This window comes from Onychostoma macrolepis, chromosome 11 (genome assembly GCF_012432095.1).
Source record: "Onychostoma macrolepis isolate SWU-2019 chromosome 11, ASM1243209v1, whole genome shotgun sequence".
In the NCBI taxonomy this organism is placed as follows: domain Eukaryota; kingdom Metazoa; phylum Chordata; class Actinopteri; order Cypriniformes; family Cyprinidae; genus Onychostoma; species Onychostoma macrolepis.
The window spans coordinates 10,564,350-10,591,578 of record NC_081165.1 but is presented as its reverse complement, the minus strand read 5'-3'; the positions used below and the strand labels follow the sequence as shown (position 1 = coordinate 10,591,578).

Genomic DNA, 27,229 nt, shown 5'->3' with positions numbered 1-27,229 from the left:
CTGGTTACACCATGATGTTAAAGCACCCTCCTCGTCTAAGAATGTTAGTGTTATTGCAGAGGGAATGAACACAACTCTCTCCGGTAGGTGGAACATTTTCTTTCAGGAAAAGGAGGAGGAGGAGAGGGATGAGAGCATAAAAAGCATCGTCATACAACATTAATTCACATTAAATATTCAGCGGTCTTAACCAAGTCACGTGGCGGCATAAGGATATTCTGAGAACAGTGAAGGGATACCATATGCGAAGTTGCTGTAAACTACATAAAACTTAGTTATACTATCATATTAGTTCAATATAACGATTAGTTATGTCTCTGCAGGACAGTGACGTACCACCAAGCTCTGGTCGCGTCACATAGGTTATTTGGGCGGGCCCAGCTTTCCGTGGGGTCCATGACGACCCGTGTAGAGGAGGATAAGGGTACCGCCTAAAAACAGACGCTTTTATTGGACACACAGTGTTGCTAGGCGCTGCAGGATGTCCGTAACAGCGCATCAGCACTGGAACCGAAGCTAACTATGAAGGCTATAACATAACGAGGGAGGAATCTTTAGGGAGGTGTCGGTGCCGTATTATCCGAGATGAGGAGAGCATTGCCGCAGTGAGCAAATAATCTCATCAGCGGGCTCTGGATTTCATGTCCCTTACAGACGCTGACATTTATAAGAAGCAAGGGTACTCGGGTTTGAACCTGCTGTGTGGTCGCTTGGTCAAAGTAGACGTCTGAAAGACCATTCATTAAAATGTTATTTCAAGGGACAGCTGCGCACTTTATAGTTTTATGACGGATTAAACAACGTGACAATCTCTGTCAACTACCTAGCATGGTGAGTTAAATACTGATATTAGTTTCATATTGAAAAGAAAATCTTTTAAAATTATTTTAAAGTACATTTGTGGCATGCATTTTTGATGTAAGGGAGCTTACCTCTTACTTGAAAAAGAAGTTAATGTCATTAGTAACTAGGCTGTATATATTTTCTGTTTTGCTTTTTTAATTAATTGTATTAATATTTGATTATAATTAATATTAGCTATTATATGTAAACGACGGGTCTGGCAGTCAGTCCTCAAATGATGCCGAACTGCGTCAGTAGCCTACAGACTGGTATTGCAGGTATGGCAAACCCTTTTAACATTTATTCATTTAATACGAACTAGTGTCTGTTCTGTTTCTAGCACTTAGTTTTTAATTACTATGAAGTAATCCAGTATTTTCTATTTTTTATTTATGAGTTCCAGTAGTGGGCAATATAGTTAATTAGTACTTACTTTGTAGAACTCACTCATTATCTCATAACTATTGTTATTGGTGACAAATTTACAGTATTCCAGTTGTTACTAGTGACATTTCAAAACTTACTTTTAGGAATTTTAATGTAAATTATATACTAGGCCTATATCCTGTAAAATATCCATTCCTAATAGTCATTATATATGATGAAAAATGTATTTATTTATTTTTCTGGTGAGATGTACTAGTATCCAATAAATATACACTAGTAAATATGGATTTGTATTATTTGGATAGTCTTCTTGTATCTAGAGAAATTATAAATATATGTAAGGAACAAGGTTACTTCTGGGATAAGTACTAGTTTCTAATAAATACTTAGTAGTGAAATAGAAACAGATACTAGTCATAATTGAATTAATTACTGGTAAGGAAACAGCTAGGAACACAACAAAAATAATTGAGTTAGTTTAAGGAATAATTGTTAAAAATACTTGCCATATTGCAGGTGCATTCATTCAAGGAGGACCATGCAAACGGCTGAATGTCACAGATGAGTGTACAACGATTCACTGGTCATGGAAAACCGGACTGGATCCAACTCTGAGCAGCAGCCTGTGGGCTTCACAGCTCCTTCTGTCCTCTCAAAAAAGACTGTAATTTATGAAAATGGCCACGAACATCCCACTCACATGGACCCCACAGCTGCAGCACACAGAGGGGCCAGCGATCCAACCACGTACCCTCTATCAGATTACAAAGGTCTGGTCCGGCAGAGATTTATACGCAGAAGTTTGTGGTTCTCTGAGTCAGAGGATCAAGAATTGGAGATTTCAGAATGCGACACCACCAGCATTCCCGTTAAAAGTGCACATATTGCTGTCCAGAGGAGCTTTAACGTGGAGAGTCCGGTGGGACAGGGGGACGGTGTAAAAGAGAACTTCACCAAAGAGCCAGAGACAAGTGACGCTGAGGAAAAACATGATGCTGAACCATCTGAAACATCCAAGAGTGTGGGGAAAGCTGGGAGTGATGAGAACGAGGAAGAGGCCGAAATGAAGGCTGTATCCACCTCTCCAGGTGGACGCTTTCTTAAGTTTGATATTGAGCTTGGCAGAGGGTCCTTTAAAACAGTGTATAAAGGCCTGGACACTGAAACGTGGGTGGAGGTGGCCTGGTGTGAACTTCAGGTAAGGAAAATGCATTTACAACATATTCTCAATTTTAAGCAACTTTTTTAAGCCAATAACTCCTATTGGCCTTCTATCACTACTTTTCCCTTTTTTTTTTTTTTTCATAAAGGCTTTGTCTGTTGTTGATCTTTCCAAATTTCTTGATATGTTATTTAATATCATTATCATAGATATTGCAAAAAAGTGTCAGATAACCAACAGATCTACTTAATTTGTTGGGCATAATGATTAAATTTGTAGGATATCAGTTATTTAGAAGCTAAAACTGTAACTGTAAGTAAAGATGAAGTTTCTGTGTAGTTTTTTATTAGCAAAAAAGTCTGTATTTTTCTGATTGATCCTGTAGCCATTCAAAACGCCTGCTCCTTGTACAAGTTTGCCGGGTCATCTGATATGGCCTCTTCCTTTTATCAGCACTATTGATTGTAAAATGGAGAGATTGAATCACCATGACCACATCTAGATCAGATTTCCTATGTTTCCGTGTTGTAGTCTAGAATCGTTTGAGGTTCAGCTGAGTTTAGAAGAGAATACTAAGTGTTAACATTTTTGTTATTACTTTCTGGAATATTGAGAGAGCCCGATTATGTTAAAAGTGATGCATTGTAATACCTCCTGCAAATAGCTTTGTGCTGTTTCTAGCTTGTGGTAAATATGTGGCTAATATATTTCAGAGCTCACTCAAAAATCGTTGAAGTAGACATTTACAGTAGGGTGTGGACACAAACAAACTCTGTTGAGAAGCAGTGCACATCCCTGGAGAATCAGTCCCCTCTGCATAGGGGTCATGTGATAAGGGTGGTCATGTGCACTTACCTGCTGAAATGATGCAATAGTAAAATGCTATCAAGTTATATTGTCCTCTTTTTAAATAAATTTTCAGGTCTAAACTCGAAACAAGACGGTCCTGTTTTACCAGACCAATCTGTCTTAGAAACATGCTTTAATATTTACATAAACAATAACATTTACCCTTTATTATATACATACACAACATATTTTACTGTATACAATCAACAGAAAAATTTATTGAAAAATACCTCCTAAACTACTAAAAATAATCTTATTTTCATTTTGGGAAGTCAGGATTATTTCTGCGTTCACTGTCCATGGAAGGATGACTAGGCAGTTATGATCTCTGGAGTTCTGATGTTATACATGAGGATGGTTTGGTTTTTGCCATTACAGCCATTGTATGGGACATGCTGTCGGTTTTGGATAGGATTTATCCTGCTTTGTGAATCTTAAAAATCACATGGAGGGAATTAGCAGCATATATTGTGACTACTGAGCATAGCGGTTTTAGCAAGCCAAAAATTGCTGAGGCCCCCAAATCTGCTAGGAGGGAGAAGAGAGAGAAAGGAAGAGACAGAGGAACAGGTCAGATGAGGTGAAGATGGCTGTGTACTAAGGAACATGGCTTCCCTCACATCAAGCAGTAGCATTCTCGAGACAATATAAAAGATATTCCTAATGGACCATTTTATGTCCAGCTGAACGCCCAGCCTGACTTATCCCTCATTTGTCTTACAAGGATGCATCAGCTGCATAATGAACATATAAAAAAGCTGTTGTCTTCAGCTGTCTGTGAGTCTTCATTATCTCAGGAAAAAAAAAAATGTCAGAGCCACACCCTGGCCATATGTAGAAATGAAAAGCCCATTTCCTTTTGTAAGAGCTTCTGATTTAACACACCCCTGAAAATAATCAATGCCACAGTGTTTAATTCGTTTGTGTTTAACCTGAATCAGAAATGCAATGAAAGTTTGAGATACTTTTTCAACGTATTATAACATATTTAACTTTGCAAGTCGCTCTTATAGAAACCGCCTGGTAGCATGTTTGGTCTGAAGTGCTTAGAGTAAATTGAGAATGGGGGAGGTCGAATGAATTATATGTCTCTGTGTGTATGTCTCTGAGTTCATGAGAGGTATTAGATGGCACAGTGTGGGGGTGAGGTTTTATGGGGTTGCACATCGCCTGATTGTGAGGGACAGAGATGTTACAGATACTCCCTGTCAGCGTTTAGTAAATTTAGCAGCAGGAGGAGGGCAGATGCAAAGGTATTGATTTGGTCAGCTTCTTGACCATAGCTACACACCAGCATGTGAACCATCAGTGACTCTGTAATTGTAGCATTTTCAAGCCTAGCACAACTGCTATACACAGTAGGTTTAGCCCTATACTGCATCTCTCTATAACACGCAGTTACATTTTGTATACTGATTAAAGAGACTTGAGTTCTATTTGATTTATCAGACAAACCTCAATGTTAGGGTGTTTTTTTTCATTATGCTGTTTATTTTAATTATATTTTCTGCTTTGTACTGCATATCAAAGGGCTTCAATATGTTAATCACACATCCCTCTCTTTGAGGGGTATGCATATTTTGCCTTTCATGTTGCATCAATATGCTTTCATAACTGTAGTTTAGTTGTTTTGTTTTATCTCTTATCTACCTTTGATCTTCTTGACTTTCTTAGTCATATCATGTTCAGAGATAATGTCCTCACCCCCACAACCACACAAACACAAAAATACAATAAAACAGATATATTGTCTATCCTTAGAAAGCTATTACAGCGAATGTGCACTTTAAATCAATAAAGATTGACCCAAATGTCTTTAGAATGCATGTCTTCCACTGGTCAAGATTTATTTTATAGAACTATCTTTTTCCTGTAGTTTTCCCAATAGTGTGGCAGTTTGGTAAATTCAGTTCAGTACGTCTCTCGGTAACACTTTACAATACGGTGACACTAATATGCATTAATTCATGCTTAACAAATGCACAGATAATCATGAGTTAATGTATAACTCATGAAGAACTAAACCATTTATTAACAATTACTGCATCAGCAAAATTAACATTCTATATGATTCATAGATTAAGTAATCAATAAATTGTTATTAGTTAAATGTGTCATAAAGTATGAATTCCCTAATGACAAATTATATTAACTAATTTGCATGGGTATCATTATGGTGTGACTTTACTTGTTGAGGCACATGACTAACTAATTCAAAATCTATAACCACAATGACATATTACTTAACAATTAGATAATAGTTCTGTGCCTCAACAAGTAAAGTCATAACATAATTATACCTTTACAAATCATTAGCTAATGATTAATTAAAGCAGACAACTGGACGTTTAAAGGCATGGCTTCGACCCAATGTGGTAATTAACATATGAATTTACTTCATTAGTTAATAAAATAAGTTATTAGGTAATTAATAAATTATAACACATTTAACTAATAACAATTTACTGATTACTTAATCGTTGGATCATATCAAATGTTCATTAGTTGCTGATGCAGTAATCATTAATAAATGGTTTAGTTCATCATGAGTTAATGTATAATATTATCTGTGCATTAGTTAAGCATTATTTAATGCATATTTGTGCACCCGTATTGTAAAGTGTTACCCATCTCTCTTATATATCTTGTTACCATATGTTTGATTATCAATCCATCTCTCTTTCCACCTGTCTTTCTGTCTCTCACTTTTCTCCTGGCATGTGCCTGGAACCTCAAAAACCAATGCTGACCCCTTTCCATTTCAGGATCGTAAGCTGTCCAAAGTGGAACGTCAGAGGTTTAAAGAGGAAGCAGAAATGCTAAAAGGTCTTCAGCATCCAAACATTGTGCGTTTCTATGACTTTTGGGAATCTCCTCTTAAGGGGAAGAAGTGCATTGTTTTAGTCACTGAACTGATGACGTCTGGAACACTGAAAACGTGAGTCAAATAAAACAAAGACGTGTAACAACTGATGCTATCACACCAGGGTTAGCATCTTAGTTGGTTTGAGTTGCTAGCTGTGGGACACCAAGGAATGTAATCTGCCCTGTTACAACTTGCATTACTTTGCAGAAAACCCAATTTTGTCTACAATAGAACATTTTGAAATTTGTGAAGACAATGATCTCCAACTCTGTTTCTGTTATTATGTAGGTATCTGAAGCGATTCAAGGTAATGAAACCAAAAGTTTTACGAAGCTGGTGCAGACAGATCTTAAAAGGTCTTCACTTTCTCCATACGAGGACCCCTCCCATCATCCATCGTGACCTGAAGTGTGACAACATCTTCATCACTGGTCCTACAGGCTCCGTCAAGATTGGAGATCTTGGCCTGGCCACTCTAAAAAGAGCTTCTTTTGCCAAAAGTGTAATCGGTAATAGTCAGGAGAGTGACAGGGTTTTGAGATTTATCAGATTAGGCTACATTGAATACAACATTTAAACAGCCCGTTTAGATGATGTAGACTGTAGCTCACATCCATGTAGTTATTGATTTTTTTTCCCTTCTTGGTTTCTTCCTATTTTAGGCACTCCAGAGTTTATGGCCCCTGAGATGTATGAGGAGCACTATGATGAAGCAGTAGATGTGTATGCATTTGGGATGTGTATGCTAGAAATGGCTACCTCTGAGTATCCATACTCAGAGTGCCAAAATGCAGCACAAATCTATCGCAAAGTTACTAGCGTAAGTTTGAGCAAAGTGCTCCTCACCGACCATCATTCATTTTTTTTAGAATTGAATATTACTTCAGTGAAAAATTACAATATCATGTCTAACATAGAGGGTGTTATCCATGAAACATATTACATGCATTTATTCAGAAATAGTCTGATTCAGTTACATGTGCTTTACATATGATTTACGTAGATAATAATTCTGCTCATTGGTAGATCTATGTCATGTTTTGTAATTGTTAGTCATATAAAAAGTCAATTTTGCTGTAAAATGTCCTCTCAATGTCCTTTCTCAAGGGGTTTCAATGAAAATGTATGTGTGTGTGTGTTGGGTTCCTGCACAGGGTGTGAAGCCGGCCAGTTTCAGTAAGGTGTCCGTGCCTGAAATAAAAGAAATCATTGGAGAGTGTATCTGCCATCGCTGGGAGGAAAGGTGAGTACATCAGCTGAATAGTCTCCTGTCACATAACCATAAAGGTAAAAAAACCCTATGCTCCTGTTAGGTGTAGCATGTCGTATGATCAGACAACCTTTTCTTGCAAGGCTGCAGTTTTATTTATCCAATATGCTTTACAGTAATTTGCTTTTGCAGTAATTTGAACCCTACTAAAGACATCTATTCTGATTGTGTACTGCATGCATTGATCATGAATCAGTCAAATAACTTACCATTATTTCCAGCTTACCATTTTCTACAGCAAACATCTTGTCTTGTCCATTTGAATGCATTACATATGTGTTGCTATAGCACCATCAAATTTTTCAGGTCTTTACAAACCAAATTTCATCTTCCTCTTCTGAAAGGTACTCTATAAAGGACTTACTAAATCATGCATTCTTTGCGGAGGACACTGGAGTGAGAGTAGAGCTGGCAGAAGAGGATGACTGCACGAAGTCTTCCATTGCTCTAAGGCTTTGGGTTGAAGACCAGAAGAAACTTAAAGGGAAGTATAAAGACAGTGGTGCTATCGAGTTTGCCTTTGACCTGGACACAGAAGTCCCGGAAACAGTTGCCCAGGAAATGGTGAACAAACATGATTTTTAGAAATGCAACATTTTAAGATACATACATATACATGAATACTTATTCATAATGAATTCAAAAAGAAATAGTCACTATTTAAGAGTTGTTCAATGATTTATTCTGGCAGGTGGACTCTGGCTTCTTTTTAGAGATTGATGTGAAGATTGTGGGTAAGTCTATCCGTGACCGTGTGTCTCTAATAAAGTGGAGAAGACAGCGGAGCGCCTCAGCACGTAATGGAAAGACAGAAGAGAGAAGCACCAAGACTCAGGCACAAAATATCCTTCAGGTGCCCTCCACAGCGCCACCAGTGGGTGGACCACCCAGTCTTCCATCTGAAACCGAGGAGCTACAGACTGAAGCAGTTAGCCTGATTTGCAGTGCCCCAACAAGTGCTACTACAGCTACACGTGAGATACATCTACAGATATATGTATAGTTGACACTGTGGTACTTAATTCTTCAAAGATATCCACAGAAAAGATGGAAAGACCAGTACAAGATTTTGTTTCTTTTTTGAAGTACGTAAGTACGTTTTAAATCAGTCATTATATGAATGGGTCTGAGATTAATAACGATATCCACAGAACCAAGAGATTTATTTAACTTGATTATATTATGTTAATTATTTAGTTTAATTCTTTTGTATAACTTACTTAATGCAGGTATGCAAAATTTAGCCCTTGCTTCAACAACTTGAAAATGTACTTTGTGTTGTTTGTCCCAACTAATGCAGCAGACAGCAGTACAGGCTCATCAATGGTAACAGGCACTTCGGGCAACCAAGACACCTCTCAGCAATCCCTATCTGAGTCCATTTCCACTGCCCAAAGGGTCTTAAGCCCTCCAGCACAGCTTCTGGCTCAGTTGCCAGAATGTGCCCAACAGCCATCTACTTCACACCTGCCTCTGAGGACTCAACAACAACCTGCTCTACAAATGCCCCAAGGTGTCCCACAACAAACCATCGGTCAGTTACTCCATGGGACGCAGCAACAACCTAGTCCTCAGAAACCCCAGGGAGCCCAACAACAGCCTAGTGCTCCCATGCACCAGGCTGCACAAGCACAGGCCCATGGTTTGGTGCCACAAGCACCCCAGCAACAACCCACTGTTCAGCTGCACCAGCAATATCAGCAGTCAACTCATCAGCTACATCAAGGGGCTTTTCAGCAATCTTCTGTACACCTGCATCAGAGCGCCTACCAGCAATCACCTGTAAGTTTGTATTTAAATTCACCATATCATTGCAGTCGAGCTTTACTTTTTTTGAAAACTCCAAGACCACCATTTTTATTCCCATTCTTTTCTTCCCTTAGAACTGTTTTTAAAAAAAAAAAAAATTTTATGATGACTGTCTAAATGTAAAAAATGTGTTTTTTTTCCCTCAAACTCTGGCTGAATGAGCAGCGACATGGCAGTATTCCCGGTGACTCCCAAAATCCTATGCTATTCTCCGATAACTTGACGGGGACCAGGCGTAGCAGCACCTCATTTCTCGACACATTACGGAGGAGGACTAACCTTCAAAATTTGTTAGAACAGCAAGCAAGCTCTAAGGATGAAATGGATCAGTTGTTGTTGTCAACAAGTGCCTTCATAGGTTCTTCATCATTCACAAATGATGATCAGGCACCAAATAATGTTTCTGAAGACACCGGAGCTGAATATAGTTCAGAGCAAGTGAAAATGAATTCTCAGGCCCAGTCAATGTCATTCAGTAGGAGGAACTCCGATGTCCACCCGCATTACTGCCAGGCTTGTATGGCAATGTTACTGGCTGTAAGGTCAGGGGGTCGAGGGTCTCTCGGTCATGCTTCTTCACCCTCTTCCTCCCCCATCCACCAAAACATACCACCACTTTCCTTATTAAAACCATCATTCCCACCTGATCTAGCTCATCCAGACTCCAGTTCACCAATTTATATGACCCCACAGTCTCCATATATATCTACGCTGCCTCCAAAGCAAGTTTCTGTTACTAAGAACATACATATAAGTTCAATACCAGTTCAAGTCACCCCACCTTCTCCAGTCCATAAAAGCCATTCTCCTTCACAGATTCCTGTGACAGATCTACCTAAGAACATGTCATCACTAAGCCATACCACTGCGTTTACCCCTGTCTATGTATCTATACCTTCACCGGTTCACACATCTTCCAGGCACATGTCCATATCTTCACCAGTCGATCCACCATCCCCACTCAGGTCGTCCTCTCCAGTGTCCCCTATCACTGGACCACATTCTCCTAGTTTGAGAGACAGCTCAGATTTGTCTCACCTCCATCGCTGTCTACATCATATCATCAATCGGCGAACCAGTTCCCCAGTGCTGATGGACAGGGTACAAGCTGGAGATCGCTACAGTGATGCTAGTGTTAGGTTCCTTGTACCTCAGGTCCAAAGCGTAGGTTCTTTGTACGTACCCCTATCACATCAGGAAACTGGGTCTTTTTCTGTGCAGGACAGTGAAGTTGGATCAGGTCTTGTGGTAGGTGAAAAATAAAACGTAGTAGCTATGATCCCAGCAAGGAAGTCTAGAGCAAACATTCACTTGCGGCTCACCGTTACTTTCCAAGCTTCTTCTTTACCTTCCTCCATATGTATTTAGGTATTGCATCCAAATTCCAATCCCTTCTAGTTGTATTCCTATATAGCATTTAAGAGGAAAATTGTACTTTGTATTTGGAACTAAACTGAATGTATTTCCTCTAATCACTGCTATTTCTAAAAAAAGAAAAAAGAAAAAAAAGAAACGGGACTGTCTTCAGGGGACTATTATGTCCTTTTGAAGGACACAGTCTCTTAGCAGACTGCTAGAAGATGGCATAGCAAGCTGACTGAACAATAAATGACTGCTGCTGGAACACTGCAAATTATCGCTGTCACCCTGTATGTAGTCCCTTTAGAGCAACATCCCCATGTGTGTAGAGCAAATCACTGCTCTGATGTTTGATATCTCGCATTTTCTTCTTTTGTTCCCTGTCAGTAGCCGATAATTTACCTGTCACATCAAACCACGTGCTGCTAGACTTGCTTTTCTACTAATATCTTGGAGAACTGCTTGGAGTACTTTTTTTTGGCTGTGAAATGCTTAATTGCAAATGTGCCTGTATTAAGATTTGTGTTTGCGCATGTGTTTTTCAGCCTTCTGCACAATTGGTTCCATCTAAGACCGTCTCTGCTCCAGCTACTCCTGTACCATATGCTCGTCCACAGAGCATTCCTGCCTCTGCCCTCTTGGCACAACAAAACCAGACAACTGTACCACTAGCACAGGAGGTAAGGCTGCTATAGGTTTGACCTCCCTTAAATGAGGACGGATGCATTCCTGTGTCTTAGCATAGTGATAGTCAAATAGTTTGATTTAGTCTTTGTTCTTCCTTGTGTTTGTATTTCTCTCAGTTTCATCTCTATTTCCATCCTGAAGCTTTCCCGCCTCAGGTAGACTCAATCTGTATAAAAACATCAGTCTTTTTTAAAATGTTCTGGAAATTTTTGGATTTGATTTTCAGTCATGCCATAAATTTTATCAGTTTGTTGAAAGTCCACTAAACAAGGAATACGTTTCATTTTATCACTGGCTTTGATAAAGATGTGATAGGCAGCATAATCCGTGGGAGCTGTGGATTAAGTGTTCTTGAAATTAGTTTTCATTTTAAAATCATTCTTTTTCTTTTTTCTCTCTTTGTCTTTCCCAGACTTTATCAACATTTCAGCCCCTAGTGCAGCCATCTTCAGATCCTCAGTCCATTCCACAGCATCTATTACAGTCGGCAACTTCAATGCTCAGCACCACTAGCCTTCCTTCACAACCACAGCTAAATGTTCAGACACCCCTTCTCCAGCCTCTACAAATTGCCACACAGGTCAGTTCCTGAAAACTGTAACTAGGCCTATGTGTGCAACAGCTTTTCTCAGATACAGTGGTGTAACTTAGTAATGACGTGCAGGCTATTACGACGGGCCCCCTGGGCTGCACTGTTATGAAGCACATACAAACACACAGCGCTCGTGTCTAGAAGGGAACCCACATAAGCGAATTTGTGCCTAACCTATTTAATTTAGACCAACTAAAACCAGTATCTTATCAGTTTCTTAAATTGAACAGTTCTCTTTGCGTGCTTCTCTCTCCAACACACAGAAACATGCAGGATTCACAGCAACCGCATTCCTTTCCGAGAGGCGAGCACGACCATCTCGTGGCATGCATGGTCGGATGTACTTAAAAGAAAGAAACATCTCCATTCGATAAGAAATTCGTTGGTCTGTGTTTAACAGGTGATCTATCGCTGGAATGCGTTATGGCGAGTGCTCGTTGGCGCTGTTATCAGTTCTCTCTTGGCGCTCGTGCACAATGCGCATCTTCACACAGACGATCGAGCGTTTCGTTCTGGTAAAACCACAAAACAAAATGCACACAAACGTGTACTTGCTCTTGATATATATAATCACTGATGAACACCGCTTTGGTTTTAATGAGAAAAAAAATTAAATAAAAATCCTATACAAGGGTGGATTAGGACCTGGAACCTCAGAAATGCTTAACATAAGTTCTACCACTAGACCATTCAAGTCCACAAGAATCATTAGCAAATTTACTTGTTTATTCACTGCTGTGAAGACTCTCGGCATGAATTCTATCCTATTGTTAATATTTCTTTATATATATATTAATATAGTAACTTCGTCGCCAGGGGCCCGCTTGCGCTGACTCTCGGCATGAATTCTATCCTATTGTTAATATTTCTATATATATATATATTAATATAGTAACTTGTCGCCAGGGGCCCGCTTGCGCTGACTCTCGGCATGAATTCTATCCTATTGTTAATATTTCTATATATATATATATTAATATAGTAACTTCGTCGCCAGGGGCCCGCTTGCGCTGTGGGCCCCCTGCCACACGGGCCCCAGTGCGGCTGCACTGTCTGCAGTTACGCCACTGCTCAGATACCAGAACAAGTACATTCTTTTGGCAAGTTTGAAATTTGTTCAACATTAGATGGCAGAAGTTGAGGAATTTTCTTAATTCTACATGCAAAAATTTAGCTTTCTAGCTTACCTCTGGCTGTTTACATTTTTATCTTGCTCTTTATTCTTTAGTTTCCTTCGACATATCCTCTTTTGCCAGAAGGGGGCACATCTGCAGGGACAGAGTCAATACCTTTCTCCTCAGTCTCTTACTCTTCACCCTACCACACAAATGCTCCTCCTATGTCTTCCCCCTACTACTCAGCAAGCCCTATCACTGCTCCTCTTCCCCTACTACCAATGCAGAATGTACCTTGCATGCTAGGAGCAGGAACACCTGTGTCCACCCCTCTGAATGTTCCTACCACTATACCTCTCCTGGCTATGGCCCTGTCCCCACCCATGCTTCCTCCCGAGGAACATCTGCAGCAGATGTACTCCCCAGTTCCACCACCAGAAGGTGCCCTTTTCCGATCTCAACCCCAACCAACACAGCCCTCCCTTCCCGTCCCTAATCCAGCCTCCCTCCTTCAGCAAGACCCATCTATTCCTGAACCTTTTACAGAGGTAAATGATGTGGTTTCTTTCTTGCTTAATGCAAGGATTGTTTTTCGTATGGTGAATGTGTATCATAATAATTTCTATGATCACACAAGTGTTAAAGAACAGTACCGTAATTCCTTTGAGAGGGACAGCAAAATGGCAGTACATTAATCAGGATTGGTGCAGTAGTGCCTTGTATAGCACTCAATGATTCAGGACAATTAGTATTATTACGTGAGCCTTACAATTGAGGTCAAGGCTTCTGTCGCAGTGAAACACACCAATGTTTTTTTTTTTTTTCATCAGGAGTACCCTCGTCATGAGGAAATGCAGATCCTGGCCCCAGCTCACACCATTGTGTCACAGATCCAGTCTCCTCCACAGGACTGGCAGTCAGAGCCAAGGTTCACCACTGCCCAAGCCCCACCTGAGACCATGCAGCCTCCTCTGCAGCCTGCTGGCATACAGACAGGATATGCTGTTCCTGAGAGTACTGGCAAGCAAATGGCAGACACTGCTTCAATGCCTCTTCCTCATGCATCAGAGCCCAGCCCATTTCAGCCCAGCACTGAGGCAACAGTAGGCATAAACCCTTCTTTATATGACTATAATATGTATTCTTAAAACAAAGTACCACATGGATCACTGAATTAATAATATTTTCCTTACAGGCACCTGTATCTATTCCTTTCCATAGTTATGTATGTGACAGGTAGGTAGATGTTATTATTCCTTGAGAATTTTATGGAAATTGATTGAATCTGATTGAATGCAAACATCATGTGATTCTTTATTTGCAATGGGTGTATTTGACCTACTTATACAACCCAATGCATTAAAACAATATAAATCATTTCAAATTTTCTCCTAGTATGTTTTTTTCTTCAGGTTATTCTGTCTTGTTTGTTTAGCCTAAACCAAGATGCAGGTTCTGGTAAAGAAATGAGTGATAGCTATGAGGGACCCACTGGTGTAGGAAAGGGTGATGGCAAACCCAGAAAGCACCACCGCAAATCAGCTCGTACGCGCTCACGCCAGGAAAAAATTAACAAGCCAAAGCTAAGCATGCTAAATGTGAGGATAAAACATTTCTTCTTTTTAAATGTAACTTTTTTTTGCAATTACCTCCTAACATGATGTTGTACTTCCAGGTTAGTAAAACAGGTGACAAGATGGTGGAATGCCAGCTGGAGACACACAATCATAAAATGGTGACTTTCAAATTTGACCTAGATGGAGACGCACCTGAAGAAATAGCCACTTATATGGTGAGATTAAGGTTCTGTGCTGACTTTTAGAACATTACAAAACAATATTGTGCTGCTTAAGATTTAATTAAAATGTAAATGTGTATAGTCTACCATCAGTTTAGTGATGCAGCTGAAACAAAGCTGTTTAATCCTATTATCCTTTTACATACAGTTTCTTTTCTGTGCAGCTTTGTAGATTTTGTTTCTTTCATTTGTGTATCAGGTGGAAAATGGTTTCATTCTACCAATAGAAAAGGAAATTTTTATAGATCAACTTAAAGACATTGTTGACAAGGCAGAAGACATTCTAAGCGAGGACATGGATGGAGAGAAGACATCAGAACTTGTGACAAGTCATTTGCAAGGACAAACTCCTAGGGATCAAGTGGGAGAGGTAATACAGGAAGTCAGAATCTGACATCCCAAATTTGTAATGTGTGGGTGAAAATTCACTAAAATGACTAAATTAAATGATACTAACAGCCTCCTGTGTGTTACTCTAGGGAATAAAAGGACAGCAACCTGGGGCCCCCCAGCCTGTTTATCAGCAAAATGGTAATCTTTTTTTGTCCACCTGTGATTGGCAAATTTAAAATTCATACTCCCCAAATGTTTGCTGAAGAATGAATGTATCAGTGTTTAAACAGTTTTCATGGGTTCTTGTCGTTTGTTCAGTTCTGCACACAGGTAAGAGGTGGTTCATCATCTGCCCTGTGGAAGAGGCTCCTGCTGCCAGTCAGGATGCATCCTCAGATGGAGGTCCATCTACACAATCTCCATCCACAACAACATTAACTGATGGGACAGCTCAGCCTAGTGAGAGTGCATCAGCCCAGCCACCAGAACCCAGCACAGGATCTGCCTCTGCATCAATGGGTAATGTCGGGTTACGATATTACTTAGTGTGCATAATACAGATACAGAAATATTGGAACAATGAATAAACTGCTTGTTGGGTATTGTATCACAATTGTATCGGCATGTCCCCTACTCCTAACAAAAAGAGTAAAATGGATGTCTCATAGTCTGTTTTAGAATATGTTTTGTTACATTTTACATTTACATTTAGTCATTTAGCAGATGCTTTTATCCAAAACGACTTACAAATGAGGACAATAGAGGCAATCAAAACCAACAAAAGAGGAATATGTAAGCACTGTGACAAGTCTCGGTTAGTCTAACACAGTACAAGTAGTAAGGGTTTATTTTATAATAAATACAAAGAAAACAATTAGATAGAATAGAAAAAAGAATAGAGAACACTAGTGTTAAAGGGTCAGTTTTTTTTAATTAAAAAGAAAAGTCGAAAGCATAGAGAACACTGGTGTTAGAAGGTCATATTTTATAATGAATACAAAGAAAACGTAGATAGAATAGAATAACAATAGAGAACGCTAGTGTTAGAAGGTCATTTTTAATAAAAAGAAAACTGGTAGTTAGAATATAAATAGAATAGAGAATGCTAGTGTTAGAGGTTCGAGTGTAGCTGGAAGAGATAGCCATTTTTAGCCATTTCTTAAAGATGACTAAGGACTCCTCTGCTCAGATTGAGTTGGGCAGGTCATTCCACCAGCAGGGAACAGTTAAGGTAAAAGCCTGTGAAAGTGATTTTGTGCCTCTTTGGCATGACTAAAATGTGCTGTTTACTTGCAGAACGCAAGCTTCTGGAGGGCACATAAGTCTGAAGTAGTTAATTTAGGTAAAGGATGCAGAGCCAGTGGTTGTTTTGTAGGCACACATCAATGTGTTAAATTTTAATGCGAGAAGCTATTGGTGACCAGTGCAAATTGATGAACAGAGGTGTGACATGCTCTCTTTTCAGTTCATTAGTTGTAGAGACAGATAGAACTGACTGGAAGACCTCCCAAGAGAGCACTGCAGCCTGGACAGATTGAACACGAAGTTTTGTAGCATATTCCAAAAGAAAAGGCCTTCCTAATGTCGAGTAAGGTTGAGTTGAAGGTGATGGTTCTTCATCGAGCTAGAAATGTCTGTCTGTAAGACATGCTGAGATACGAACAGCTATCATTGGATCAGCAGGATGGAATGAGAGGTAGAGTTGAGTGTCATCTGCATAGCAGTGACATAAAAAGCCATGTTTCTGAATGACAGAACCTAGTGATGCTCATGTAGACAAAGAAGAGAAGTGGTCCAAAAACTGAGCCCTGAGGCACCCCAGTAGCTAGATGTTGTGACTTGGACTCCTTAGCCCTCCAAGATACCTTGAAGGACCTATCTGAGATGTAAGACTCGAACCACTGGAGTGCAGTTCCTAATATTTTCTGTTTTGTTTGTTTGCTTTCATTCCACAGATTCAGAAGCCTGTGCCACGGCACCTCCATCTGGAGGAAGTGATCCCTATGGGGTTTGGAGCCCCCTTTCTATGACCACTACCGATCCTCTGTCTTTGGCTGCTCTTTCCCAAGCTCCCCCTGCCCCACAAGTTGCTGCAATGCCAGTGCAGCCTGCTTCCCATTCAGAGGAGGGGCCACATTCGGGCTCCACCCAGGTCAGTGTGCAACAATCCCAGCCATGCATGGATCCTCAAAGCTCTCTTTTTGTGGATGAGACCCAGAGTGGCAGATTAGGCTCAGTTTCCCCCATGCACACTGCTCAGCAGATGGCTGAAATTGCATGTGCTGTCTCCATGGTGGAGGACGTGCCCTGCTGTCCCTTGGTCATGCCGCTGTCTCTTGAAGTGAGCAGTGGGGCTCAGAGGTCATCCTCTGTGATGCCGCCACCATCACAAGAGAGTACGTCTGCTCGTGAGCAACTTCACTCCATTACGTCGAGTCGAGTGGAACGTACACAGCAGCCTGTAGTGCTGCAGCAGCCTTTGTCAACTGTGAGTGGAAATAAGGCACCTTCCCTGCCTCAAAGCCCTGCTCCTTCACAGCACCACTTTGTCCCTAGTGAATCAGATGGAGAGGCACGTACCAGAGGAGGGTTTGTAGACAGCACTATTAAGACTCTGGACGAGAAACTGAGGAATTTACTGTATCAAGAGTATGCTCCCATGTACCCATCGGGAAGTGCTGCTGAAACTCCAGGATCTGGCACAGAGTATATCCAGTCTCCACCAGGACCAGAGAGTGCAGTAGGAGGGTCAGGAACCAGCACACCTAGTCTTATGGGAGAGGGACGATTCAGAGCAGGAGAGCAATTGGTAAGTTTATACTCGGCCATTTTGTCAATTTTTTTTATCAAGGTGTGAGGAATAGTACCCAAGGACTAGAGCCCTGCACGGGCCTCAGATATAGGCCCTAGCCCGGCCCGTCTCCGCCCCCCCCACAAAACAGCTTATATTCAGCTATTGAAATAGTTCAGTTTTGTATGTAATGGCAAAGTGATTATATTTTAATTTAGATTTAGTATATTTAGTTAATTTAGAAAAACGTTTGGAACATTTTTTTTTCGTTATAAGGCTTTGTTTTTTAAAGAAACGACCAAGCGGCCAGCGGCAGACAGTAAGCTGATAGCCTCTGTTTGATCAATTTAGCCTTCTGAAATCATCACGACTTGCCTAAAATAAAATCTATAGGTATAAAACAGTTCAAGCATATAACAATGTTTAAACGTTAAACCTAGATAAATGTGCGCTATATCCAATATTTTGTGTGGAGAGTGCAAGATATAGCGCACTTTGCAGGACTTGGAGGCGTCAGCGCAAAAATTTTTCAGTGGATACACTGTCATTTTTGCTGATAAAGGTAAGAGTAATACATCATTAGGAACTGAAAAGGGTCTACTTTTATTTGTGTGCACTCACAATATCAACAAAATGTTGTGCTTTTATAAACTAAAGAAAACAAACATGATGCACTTTCTGCCGTCTCGTCTTAAACAGGAGCGCTTCACAACAATGAGCCGAAACTCAGCGAATACATTCCTCACAGACATGATTAATATATCTATAGAAAGGTTTAAATTACTATTTAATGAAATAAAACAAATAGAAAACAAAAACTCTTTCATTATAATCATAATCCGTAAAGATGCACTTATCTCTAAAGGCGCGTCTAATGAGATGGCGAGTCAAGATCAGCAACTTCATCCTTGCGACACCAACTCAGAAAACACTAGTTTATTAGTAAATAATTCAAATATCTCCTTACTATTTCCCCCGGACACATTCATCATGGTAATTACTTTTGCTGGGGCTTTGCGGCAAGCTTTAGCCTATTGCTTGCGTTTGAATGCAGAACTCTTCAGCTGCGCTGACGGCACGCAAGCTGCTGCGGGACACTAAACACCGTCGAGCCGCTCTTGACAGTCGTGGTAGCACGGTCTCGTGTTGTTTCCAGCAGCGTAGCATTTTTTTTTCATCACTAATTGATGGATATCTAAAATATAAAAATAAGGAGAAGCCACAGGCCTTGTCTGAACTATGACGTGAAAATTGGCCCGAAGCCCGGCCCTAGGTGTGTAAAAAAGTCGGGGCTCATCGTGCCCAGCCTGAAATGCAGGGCTCTACCAAGGACTTACACTTCTGTATAAACTCACCTATCACCCTTGTCTTCAGCATGTCTTAAAAACCATTTCAAAGTTAAAGATATTTTGAATTTAGATAGGATTGTGTTTGATGAATCTTCACCCGAAAAACATTTGGTTTCTGTCTTTTAGCCACAGATTCCAGAGCGCGTGGACAGTTTAAGTGCTCTTAGCGACTCTGCGGTTGGAGGTATGGTCTTATTTTTTCTCATGACCGATGCTCTTCAAGAAACATTTACAAACAATAAGAAAATTAAAGCCATCTTTCTCAACAGTTACTGTGTCAAGGAGACATGTGATGCCACACTCTACCTCTTGCTCTGGATCTAGAAGTCGGTATAAGGTACATCATGTACAGCATGCTTCTAATTTCTGCAGGGAAATACGGGTTAATAAAGAGTTAATTCCCAGTTTAATAATCTGGGAGCCCACTTCGTATTAGTACCAAATTTAATTTTTATGATGAAGTAATGGTTGTCTGTTAATGTAGTATGTAAAACAATTCTTACAATATCAGTATTTTGTATTTTTGTTTTGATTTCAATTCTCTGGATTAGATGGTGCCTAGCTCCACTGACATACTGTCAGGTCAAGGTCGGAAGCAGCGTAGCCTGAGCAGCACAGCATCTCCAGCACACCCTGGGGGCTTTTTAGGAGAATGTGCAATGTATGAAGAGCCGACTGTGTCAGCTACTACTGTCGGCAGGTTCTCAGTGGTCAGCACAGAAGATGAGGTCACACGCAGGAAGCACAGCAGCAGATATTCCGCCCCACCTGACTTTTATCTGGATGCCCCACCTCCTCTGACCAAACGAGGCTCGCTGCCAAGGGCACAGACCTCAGTCTCAGCGGATGTCACCGTTCACACCCGTTTCATGTCCTCCGACTCTGGGGCTGAGAGCAGCCCTGCCAAAATGGCCCCCACAACGCCATCCCGTCATGGTAGGTCTGAAAGGAGAGGAAGTGACCTCATGAAAAGGGCAGTGGCTTTTCTGAGGCGCTCCGGCCGCAGTAGTAGTGTGCAAAGCTCTGATTCGCCTAGCAGAAAGGGAGGGGTTTACGGATCCTGTGTCAGCAGTGACAATGATTCAGAGATGGAGGACTCGGATGTAAAGAGGGAGCTTCAAAGACTAAGAGAAAAGTGAGTTTATCATGTCTGTGTGTGTTTTTGATGCAGAGAGGAAATATAAATTCAATGAAAAGTAATCAGAGCAATAAATACAAATTCTTAGGTACTCACCATTGCTTGCTTCATCTTTATACAGGCATATGAAGGAGATAACTGAATTGGAGGCCAACCACCGAGAAGAGATTGAGTTTCTCTACATTAGATTAGGGAAACCACCTCCTCCAGGTCTTTACATCCCGCCCACAGCGCCCCCTGCTGGACGCAAGCGCAGGACCAGCAGACACAAACTAAAAGCTGGCAAATTGCTCAGTCCTCTTGTACAACAGCTGAGAAATGTTGCCTCTAAAACTAGTGACAGCAGCAAACCTAACGATTTAACAAAATCAGGTTAGTTGTAGAGTTAAAATATCACATTCATACTGTATATAAGTAAGGCAACTAAAAGGATCTTAGCATTTGGAATCTACCCAAGAGCATCTCGGCATGTAATTTTTCTCTTTCAGCAGAGGCTGCCCCAAGCTTGAATGGGTCTCCTGCCAGGGCTTCCAACTTGTCCGATGGCAAGGCTTATTCTGGGACCGGGACGCTACCTTGTTCTGTGTCTGTTCCGGTTCAGACCCAACAGCCCTGCTCTCTCAAAGGATCTCTCTCCTCCGACAACATCTACTCTGGTCTACAGGGAGAAGGACCTGGGCCACGCAGCCAGCCTGGCCAAGGTGACTTTTATTCTGATTTCCTAGCATGCACTTTAAGAGAAAATTCCTTAAGTCAGTGAAATAAATAATGTGGCTTCATAGCAGACTTTGAATGATTGATTTGAGACGATTATCCAGTCAATATCAATTGATCACCCACCTGCATAGAAATAAACATATTGGATGAAATTGGCATTAAAATGAAAACCTTTTAGACATGCACATGTAAAGTTTCCTATAAAAACATTTTCTGTAAGTCTTTTATATATATAATTCCCAAATTTAAATCCCAAATGTAGGAATTAATAAAATCAATAGGACATTTACATGGAGGCTTTGACATTAATAAGCTGAATTACATCCAGATTTATTTTTACGAATGCATTTATAATAATGTTATTTTTCTGTGTGTACCCTTCTGTTCTGGTTGCTTGAGTTGGTGGATCTCACTCTTTCTCTCACCTCTGTACTTCTGTCCACAGGCTGGCCTCCTTCTCCCCAGGCGTCTGCGCAGGTCACCTATAAATCCAGTAGTAAACCACGCGCTAGATTCCTCAGTGGGCCTGTTTCTCTGTCCATCTGTTTGTATCTCTCTCCTTTCCGCCATTCTCCATTTCATATGTTGGGAGCCCCTGCTATCTTTCTCCCACTCTCTTCTTCTCTTTAATCAATTATTTATCTTTTTGCTTATCAGTATTCAAGGGTTACTCCACCCCAAAATGAAAATTTTGTCATTATTCACTTACCCCCATGTCGTTCCAAACCCATAAAAGCTTTGTTCGTCTTTGGACTTGTACCTGTCAATTTTCCCATCAGCCATCTGCTGTTATGAACAGAACTGTCTCCACCTCGTGGCAAAACAACCACCTCATTGTATTCTGTTTGCAATAACATAACTTTTTTTCACATTATAACCATGTGTTGTTGTTCTAACTTATAATGACTTCAATACTATAGATTTAACAAAACTATACTTTTAAATTACCTAAATGTCAAAATTAATAATAATTACATCATGACAACAAGAAAAATCCTAATATTATTGCATTATTGCATTACATGTTATTGCATTATCATGAGTCATATTTTTCTCTTACCAAAGTAAACCATGGTTTATTACATAAAAAAAAAATATAGTAACCATGTTTATTTATTTTTTTGGCAGATTGATTACAATCTGTTTTAATTTACAACCATAGTTTTACTACACATTTCATGGTTAGACTATAGTTAGTGTAGCAAAACCATGGTTAATTTGTGGTTACCATGGTTAAATAACCATGGTTTTTGGTTTGAATTTTCATAAGGGTTGTCTTATCTGCACTAGCTCCCTGTCCTCTAAACGTATTATAAAACGATGTTTTATAACATTTGTTTGCTAAATTACTACTGTAACTTTACAGTAGATAATAATGATGTCCTTTATCATACAGTATTTTGAGTGATGATGGTAATTTAGTACAGTAGACTACAGTAGGCTATTATTAATCATGTGGCTGCTACTGCTGAGAGTTGCTAACAGTTTAATTCTTAACTAAGTAAACAAACACAAACCTACAGCCTATTTACAGATGAAACTGACCTGCACTTGGTCATGAACAGGTCAGTAGTTTTGCCTCTCTGATCCACTCCATCCTCGAGTCTCTTGCATTGATTACTCTGGTAGAAACCGATAGAAACCTTTTGGCGGAGACGCGGAGCGCACGCGAGCCGAATTGCGTTGTCAGTCAAGAACCGATTCATGATTTATTATAGATTTGTTATCGAATGGTGATCCTCCAAAACTAAAGTAACGAGCCTGGTTTGAAAATGTAAGAAGTACAAAGTACAGATATTTGTGTAAAAATGTAAGGAGTAAAAGTAAAAAGTAGTCAGAAAAAAAATAGTGAAGTAAAGTAGGCTACTGCCAGAAAAATCTACTTACCCTGATAGCACACGTACATCTAGGAGACGTCTATTTGACATCTGCATTTACATCTACAAGACGTATTTTTTAGAGTGTTTGCTCGTCTGCAATACGTCTATTGGTCGTCTCCTTTTAGATGTCAAATAGACGTCTGTTAGATGTCTTTAAGATGTTTATGATTCAGAATGTATGTAAAACTGACATCTGAAAGACGTCTGTCAGACGTTTGTAGACAGCAGATGCTTTCCAGATTAAGAGATCTTTAACAGACATCTTGCAGACGTACGTGTGCTATCTGGGAGACGGACTATTCTGACGATGTTTTTTATACTTTTCTGTGCCTTGACAGTGTTAATTGTTTGGCAGTCAATGGGGCAGTCAAGCCTCCCGGTTTTCATTTAAAATATCTTAAATTGTGTTCCGAAGACGAACAAAGCTTTAATGGGTTTGGAACGACATGGGGGTAAGTGATTAATGACAAAATTTTCATTTTGGGGTGGAGTAACTCTTTCATGCTTCATCTGTGATCATCCTGTGTTCTTCCAATGTTTTTGATTTTTCTATCCTCTGTTTATCCCTACAAAATTTTATTTTGTTTTATTCAGTTGTCTGTTTTTGATGGCAATGTTGTTATGCTTCTAGATACTTTTGCTATTTGAACTTCACAGTATTAATCACACTTAAATCATCCTCACTTAATTTCAGTGTTTTAACCTTTTGACTTGTAATCACTTGCCTCTAATGCAGTTGTAACTTTAAAAAGTTAAATGACATGTTCCACCTCTTTGTGTGACTCTTTGTGCAGTGATTTTCTACAGAAAACTAATTTTAACTTTTCTTTTTGTAGGGTCAACACTTAAACGCCTGTGTCTGGGTAAAGAACGTGGCAGCAGTAACTATTGTCTTTTCTTAATTTCTAACTTTTAGACTTTACATTTTCAATTTTCCTAAGCTGTAAGCTGTTTTACTCTGTGGACATAGTATTGTAACCAACATAATAGCATTAGGCCATAATAGCAAGCTTAGCACAAATACTTCTAACTACACAAGTTCAATTTCTTAAAGAGTTCCATTTCGAAATATGTCAGTTCACAGTTTACAACTTACCTCAAGTTCTCTAAAAGTGCCGATATAGCTCTCTATTACCTCCTTGAGTATTTGTTACTATACAGTTGAACACACTCTTGCTATGCATCGCCCAAGCATTTGCATCTGGATACTTGTCTTGCTTTTGATCCTGTTGACATATTACATTTACTTTTAAAGCAGTATTAACAGTCCAGCTATAGTTTAATAAGTTATTTAATATAGTCACAGACACTGTGAATTGTATTTCATGTTTTGTGACATTCCAACATCTCAAATGGATTTTTTTAATAGGATCTGGAACACCATCAGCTGCCTCTAATCAGTCCCCAATGCCTCCTGGATCCACTCCCCCTCCTCACCAGCCAATTGGTCTCGCCCAACACAGACAAACAACAGCAACAACAAGACAGATGCTTTCACACAGCAGCTTCATAGGCTGGTGGATAACTGGGCAGAAGGGGTGAGGGCTCCTTCACGCTCACGCTCCCTCAGTCTAAGACCACAGCAACTGACTAGATCCAGGATCTGGAGCGCTATAGAGGTGACGTTATTAAAAATACTTCCTTACCAAATATTTAAAGGGTATGTTCACCTAAAACTTTACATTTCAAAATCCTTTATTCATAATATTCCAAAATTCTTCAAAATTACTATTAAATGGAATCATGCAAATTTTGAACAACATCGAGATGAGTACATTAAATAATGACCGACGTTTCACTATTCCTTTAAATTGTTATGATGATTTTATGTCTCCTTTTTACTCATGTGAAATAACATAGGCATTCTCTAATGCTAATGTCTTTTTTAGGCTCCGATTTCAATAGAGAGATTGAATGCTTCCCAGCTGTCTCTTTCCTGGCCGCAGATTGATTTCCATGCCTCTGTGATGCCGATTGACACTTCACAAGTACTCCAGCGCAGTTTTATGGTGCCTGGTAACCCTTACGGAAAGATGCTGACCGCCCCACCCTTAGACATGGACCACTGGCCAGCAATGACTGCCACTCATAACCAAGAAGTCTTTGCTTTTACCGCTGTGCACTCCTCCTCTTGGACAGCACCTTCTTCCCCCAGCGAGGTTCCTAATTCTAGGAATAGGACCATGTAGCTTCACAATCACTGTACTTACACTTCTTACTCTGTTGCCAAAAACACTTCAGAGTTTCTTTAGAGTGCTAGTTAGGCCTAGCAGTGTGCAATTCTATCTGTTGCAGTTGTTAGCATGTAGTTGCTTACAAAGTAGTAATCCCACATGGACATGTAAATACTCAGGCCAACAACGTAGGCGTATCATCTGTAGTGTACATTCAGTATTATTGTACATATTCATATAGCCTATGTAGCATAACTGAATTTTAGCATAGGCATATGTACAGAATGTATATTTTTCATCAAAATCTATTTAGCTTGCTAGTGTTTGTGCAGAATCAACTTCCTTCACACCTTGAGCTGTACACATATGTAAATGCTATAAGGTACAGTAAGATGCTCTTAAATTGGTGGAGATGTGTATAGACACTGTTTATACTTCTGTAAATATAAGCTCTGTCTGCATATGTGCATAAACTGGACAAGTAAATGAAAGACTAAGGTTTAGGTCAATCAGTGTTTTGGGTTGAATAGTATCACATCACAATTAGCTGAAAACACTGTTGGAGTTTGGAGCGATGATCACGATCATGACATCACTGTGAATTTTTCACCACGTCCTGCAGCGATCGCAAATTTCGCAACGCACTAGTCAAAAACACATTATCGCATGCTAGAAAAGTAACAACCAAGACCTGCACTGAGAAAAGAGAGAACTTTAACTGACTGTACATTTCAGGTGAACAAGCCTGCTAGAGTGCCTTGAACTGCAACTGAGGACTGTGCTACGTACATTACCAGCCAGTGTACCAAGGGTAATGGTGACTGCTGTTAATTTTCTGTTACCAAGCATAATACTAACTAAATTCATGTTTTCCCCACGTGCAGTTTATGATGTCCTTTATGGACATGTATAAAATGCATTTCAACACAACCTACTTGTGGTATACATTAGTTACGAGTGTCATTTTGTTTTGAAGGAATGTGCATTGATTTTGTTATTTTCTACATCAACTGATACAGTAAAAAATCACATTGACCTATAGCAAAAAGGAAAGCAAGATTTGTTTTCAAAACTGTAAAGTTGTTTTTCTGCATCTAAAACCTAATTGTACAATTAATGAGCTGAAAGATCTCTACTGCTGCAGTCATGTTTGCAGTTACAGCACAGTCTCATAGCACAATACCATCATTTAGATCCCACTGCAACTGTTTTCATTAATAATCCTAATCCTGGAGTTTCCTGGTGGAGCGCCAGTGATTTCATAGAGTGTTGACACAGACTGATGCTTTGCAACATACAGTATAAAAGACCGTGTCTACCCTAAACTAACTATTAACACCTAAATTTGAGTCGAAATAAAGCAATTACTAGTACACAAACACCTGTAGATGTTCTTGAGGTATATGTTATTATAACAAAATAAAAACAAAAATGTGGAATGTAACAGGATGAAGTAGACAAAATCTGCTCATGCTAACTTTTGATAAACTTTTTTTCTGTATGTTTTTAATATATTTTGCAGTAGACATAAGTGGCATTAGATCTAACCTTGTGCTAAGCAGAGGTGTAAACAAGTCGTTATTTTTTTGTCATTGTAAACGGTTCTGTAATGCACGAGTCTTTACGATGAAACTGCAAATATTATTTTTATTTATTATCTATTATTTTTGTATTTCACCAATGCAGCAGTTTACAAATGATTAATCATATGTTGAAATAAAATTAAATGGGCTATTGATTTGGGTCACGAAACATTATAATGGATTTTATTCTTTCTGGTGAAACTGCATTAAGTAAATAAGACTGCACTATGACAGTGCTTGCATTATGACATTACTAAGCTTGTTTACTTTCTGTATGGCTATGTAGACTGAAATATGAGGCAGCCCATCTCAAATCTGAGCCATTTTACTTGATGTTTGTCTTCAGAAAAAGTTCACTATGTTACAATTTTCGAAAGAAATGCATTTTGTTACACATTTTCAGAAATGTCTACCTTGTACAAACAAATAAATAATAGGCAATATGACGTTGATGTAATGATTCATATCATGAGAAAACTTATTGCAGAACTTTTCCATACCACTATTTTGAAAGATTAAAGGTACAA

General features: G+C 39.6%; 2 protein-coding genes across 2 annotated transcripts; both read left to right on the top strand.

Moving 5' to 3' along the window:
• The first annotated feature begins 243 nt into the window (after positions 1 to 243).
• On the top strand, positions 244 to 27,229 carry wnk2 (WNK lysine deficient protein kinase 2). Its single transcript, XM_058792134.1, is given in 31 exon segments — positions 244 to 831; positions 1,747 to 2,428; positions 6,007 to 6,179; positions 6,396 to 6,616; positions 6,770 to 6,927; positions 7,262 to 7,350; positions 7,722 to 7,941; positions 8,069 to 8,351; positions 8,678 to 9,159; positions 11,091 to 11,225; positions 11,349 to 11,387; positions 11,645 to 11,812; positions 13,053 to 13,487; positions 13,770 to 14,042; positions 14,135 to 14,175; positions 14,375 to 14,537; positions 14,615 to 14,731; positions 14,937 to 15,107; positions 15,217 to 15,268; positions 15,389 to 15,589; positions 17,026 to 17,879; positions 19,337 to 19,394; positions 19,480 to 19,547; positions 19,762 to 20,345; positions 20,470 to 20,720; positions 20,837 to 21,049; positions 21,511 to 21,609; positions 23,782 to 23,826; positions 24,315 to 24,401; positions 24,404 to 24,564; positions 24,835 to 27,229. Coding segments are annotated over 30 exon segments (6,753 nt in total). The 5' UTR covers positions 244 to 831; positions 1,747 to 1,816; the 3' UTR covers positions 25,135 to 27,229.
• Positions 9,187 to 11,080, top strand: LOC131549732 (uncharacterized). Its single transcript, XM_058792135.1, has one exon. The coding sequence runs from the start codon at positions 9,313 to 9,315 to the stop codon at positions 10,447 to 10,449; it is 1,137 nt and encodes a 378-aa protein (XP_058648118.1). The 5' UTR covers positions 9,187 to 9,312; the 3' UTR covers positions 10,450 to 11,080.